The sequence below is a fragment of the Epinephelus moara genome, chromosome 6 (genome assembly GCF_006386435.1).
Source record: "Epinephelus moara isolate mb chromosome 6, YSFRI_EMoa_1.0, whole genome shotgun sequence".
In the NCBI taxonomy this organism is placed as follows: domain Eukaryota; kingdom Metazoa; phylum Chordata; class Actinopteri; order Perciformes; family Serranidae; genus Epinephelus; species Epinephelus moara.
The window spans coordinates 25,654,992-25,658,446 of record NC_065511.1 but is presented as its reverse complement, the minus strand read 5'-3'; the positions used below and the strand labels follow the sequence as shown (position 1 = coordinate 25,658,446).

Here is a 3,455-nt window from a genome sequence, read left to right as displayed (position 1 = left end):
TTCTATCGGAGAGTTTGTGATTTCTAGTGTTTTCCACCAGGCTGATAAGGTGGAAGCAATCATTGGGTTCTTAAAACAGTTATGACGTCTGAGTGTAGTGGTGATAAACGGGAGGTCAGAGAGTTTTATATTGTATATTAAGACACCCACGTCTGTCTTATTCCTGTGAATGTGATATCTCAAGAACATCTTGAGAGAGTTTTTAAAAATTCGACACAAACGTTCACTTGGATTTAACGATGAACTGAATAGATTTTGCTGGTCAAAGGTCAAGGTTATTGTGACCTCACAAAATTTGTTTTTGGCCATAACTCAAGAATTCATATGCTCATTATTCCAAAATTTCACACACATGTCAAATAGAATGAAATGGTGATATTTTATATCCATAAGGTCAAAGGTCAACTTAAGGGTGACATCATAATGTTCTGCAACAACACATTTCTGGTCATTACTCAACACACAGGAACAGAAGGGGAGGCATTTGGTCAGATACTTGATGTGTGAAGCACCCATGTTTTCACAGACATTGATGTAAACTGTAAACTTAACTGGTTAGCAGAAGCAAACAACCACATGGCAGTAATTGTAGGTTTTTTTTATGTCTCAAGGGTCTGAAGTATCCTGGAATGCCGGTCCCTGATGCAAAAGGAAAGATTTTCACCCTCGATTTGAAAGATTCTCGGATGAAACCAGTGGAGTTGCGCATGCCAAGAAACTTTGATCTGGAGTCATTCAACCCTCATGGCATCAGCGTATACACCGACCCAAGTGGTAAGACTTACAACAGCGTTCTCATTTATCCACAGGTATACACTAATTGCAAAAATCAAGTGCATTTCGCAATCAAAAAATATTTTCTTATTTAGTGCAGCTGACTGTATAACTACTTAAGACAGTTTGTAATATGCACATGTAGAGTTAAAGGGGTTTTTTGGGGGAGTTTTTCCTTATCGGCTGTGAGGGTCCAAAGAACAGAGGGATGTCGTATGCTGTAAAGCCCTGTGAGGCAAATTGTGATTTGTGATATTGAGCTTTATAAATAAAATTAATTGATTGATTGATTGATTGATTGATTGATTGATTGATTGATTGATTGATAGAGTACCTGGACAAACCTGTTGTGATCGCCTGCTGTGATTAACAGCAGGCGATCACAACTTCTCGATCTTGTAATAGATCGAGCAAAGATTCTTGAAACATCTTGGGTGTGTCAGTATTTTTCAGATGAAATCTATATAGAAATATACACAATCAGTACGTTTCCTTTTTTGAATTGTCAAGTATGTTTTCAGGTTGTCCGTTTGGCTGTCTCTTTCTTATCAACGCAGTGTCTCAAGAACGCCTTAGGGAAATTTCTTCATATTTGGCGCACATATGGCACAAACCTTCATTTTGTGATGAACAGACTAGATTTTGGTGGTTAAAGGTCAAGATCACTGTAGTCTGAGTGGGCAGAAGTTCGCTGCAGAGATCAGCCTCTCATTGGGCGGAACGAGCCACCCGCTGAAGTCCCACCCTACCACCTCCGGTTGTGTAGCAGTTTTCAACCGTTTTCAACACGTCCTTTCCTAACTTTTGCAGTGTTTGATCTTGCGGGGATGTAGCCATTTTTCTGCCATGGTTCGCGTCCTGTAGGCGATATTTTTGTGGGCGTGTTACACCAAAACCTGTTTCCCCTGGCAATATTTTTGCAAGCGCACCGTTGCTGTGGCACCGCCCAGAACGATTGTGATTGGTTGAAAGAAGTACAAGCAGCCGGGACGTTTTTTTCTCCAACCTCAAAGTGAGAGTCGGCCCAGCCAGACCTTTCTTTTCTTGAGAAAGGTCTGGTGAGCGAGACTAAGATCACTGTGACCCTGCATCTGTCTCATGCTCATGAACATATGACACAGACGATTATTTGAAGTCATGCGTGTCCCTCTACTTTCACAGACACCCACACACACTTTTTAATCTGGTTGCCAGTATTAACAATGCTTTCCTTGTTTTCCGTCAGATGACACAGTATACCTGTTTGTCGTCAATCACCCTGAACACAAAAGCCAAGTAGAGCTGTTCAAATATGTTGAGGATGACCACTCCCTGGAGCATCTGAAAACCATAAAACATGAGCTTCTTCACAGGTACAGTGTGGTGACAGATTAATACGTGTGCCTACCATGAACTGCACTTGAGATGTAGCCGGTCTGCAGCAATATTTTCTCACTTCTGATTTTCATTTCCAGTGTAAACGATCTTGTTGCAGTGGGAGTGGATAGCTTCTATGCCACCAATGATCACTACTTTACCCATGAAATCCTTAATTATTTGGAGTCTCTTCTGGCTCAGCCTTGGACTAATGTTGTGTACTACAGTCCTGAGGAAGTGACAGTGGTCTCTGAGGGGTATTACTTTGCAAATGGCATTAATATCTCACCAGACGGAAGGTAAGAATGATGCGAGGGCTATGCATATGGCTATTCATACTTCAAATGACTGAATTTTTTCATTTAATATTCTTTTTATATTTATAGGCACATATATGTGGCAGATGTGTTTGACCACAAGGTACATGTGCTTGAGCAGAAAGAAGACAATGCGTTAGTCTCTGTGAAGGTAAATAACGAAAAATGACTTCAATATGAAAGTGCACTGATTTCTTACAGCATATTCAAGAATCACTGATGAATTAATATGCTTCATTAGCTTTAAACAGTTTATACTTTTATTATTATACGAATGCTATGCAAAAGACCCTTCATGATGGAAAATAACAAGAGTTGGCGTACCCGGCCCGGAGGGTTACCAGGGCCCCGCCCTGGAGCCAGGCCTGGGGCTGGGGCCCGTGGGCGAGCGCCTGGTGGCCTGGCCTTCGCCCATGGGGTCCGGCTACATGGGCTCATCCCCCTGCAGGCCCACCACCCACAGAGGGATCCAGAAGGGTTTGGTGCAGTGTGGATCGGGCAGCAGACCAAGGCGGGGGCCTTGGCGGTCCGATCCTCGGCTACGGAAGTTGGCTCTTGGGACATGGAATGTCACCTCTCTGGCGGGGAAGGAGCCGGAGCTTGTAGAAGAGGTTGAGCGCTACCGGCCAGACCTCGACACATAGTTCCGGCTCTGGAACCCAAGTTCTTGAGAGGGGTTGGACTCTCTCCTTTGCTGGAGTTGCTCCGGGTGAGAGGTGGAGGGCCGGGGTGGGCTTTCTGATAGTCCCCAGACTCTCTGCCTGTACGTTGGGGTTCACCCCAGTGGATGAAAGGGTTGCTTCCCTGCGCCTTCGGGTTGGGGAACGGGTCCTGACTGTTCTCTGCGCTTATGCGCCGAACAGCAGTTCAGAGTACCCGCCCTTTTTGGACACCATGGGACAGGTGCTGGACAGTGCCCCGACCGGGGACTCCATTGTTCTGCTGGGGGACTTCAACGCTCACGTGGGCAATGACAACAGGACCTGGAGGGGCGTGATTGGGAGGAAC

At 44.9% G+C, this 3,455-nt stretch overlaps 1 protein-coding gene and 1 long non-coding RNA gene across 2 annotated transcripts in view; one reads left to right on the top strand and one right to left on the bottom strand.

Moving 5' to 3' along the window:
- The window catches only part of LOC126391588 (uncharacterized), a 256,397-nt gene that overhangs the window by 160,895 nt on the left and 92,047 nt on the right, over positions 1–3,455 (bottom strand). The window lies entirely within an intron of this gene.
- Positions 1–3,455, top strand: part of LOC126391578 (serum paraoxonase/arylesterase 2-like) — a 12,264-nt gene that overhangs the window by 6,239 nt on the left and 2,570 nt on the right. Inside the window, exons 4-7 of the mRNA XM_050046445.1 lie at positions 612–774; positions 2,000–2,126; positions 2,229–2,429; positions 2,517–2,598. Coding sequence (XP_049902402.1) covers positions 612–774; positions 2,000–2,126; positions 2,229–2,429; positions 2,517–2,598 — 573 coding nt within the window. The remainder of the gene's footprint in view (positions 1–611; positions 775–1,999; positions 2,127–2,228; positions 2,430–2,516; positions 2,599–3,455) is intronic.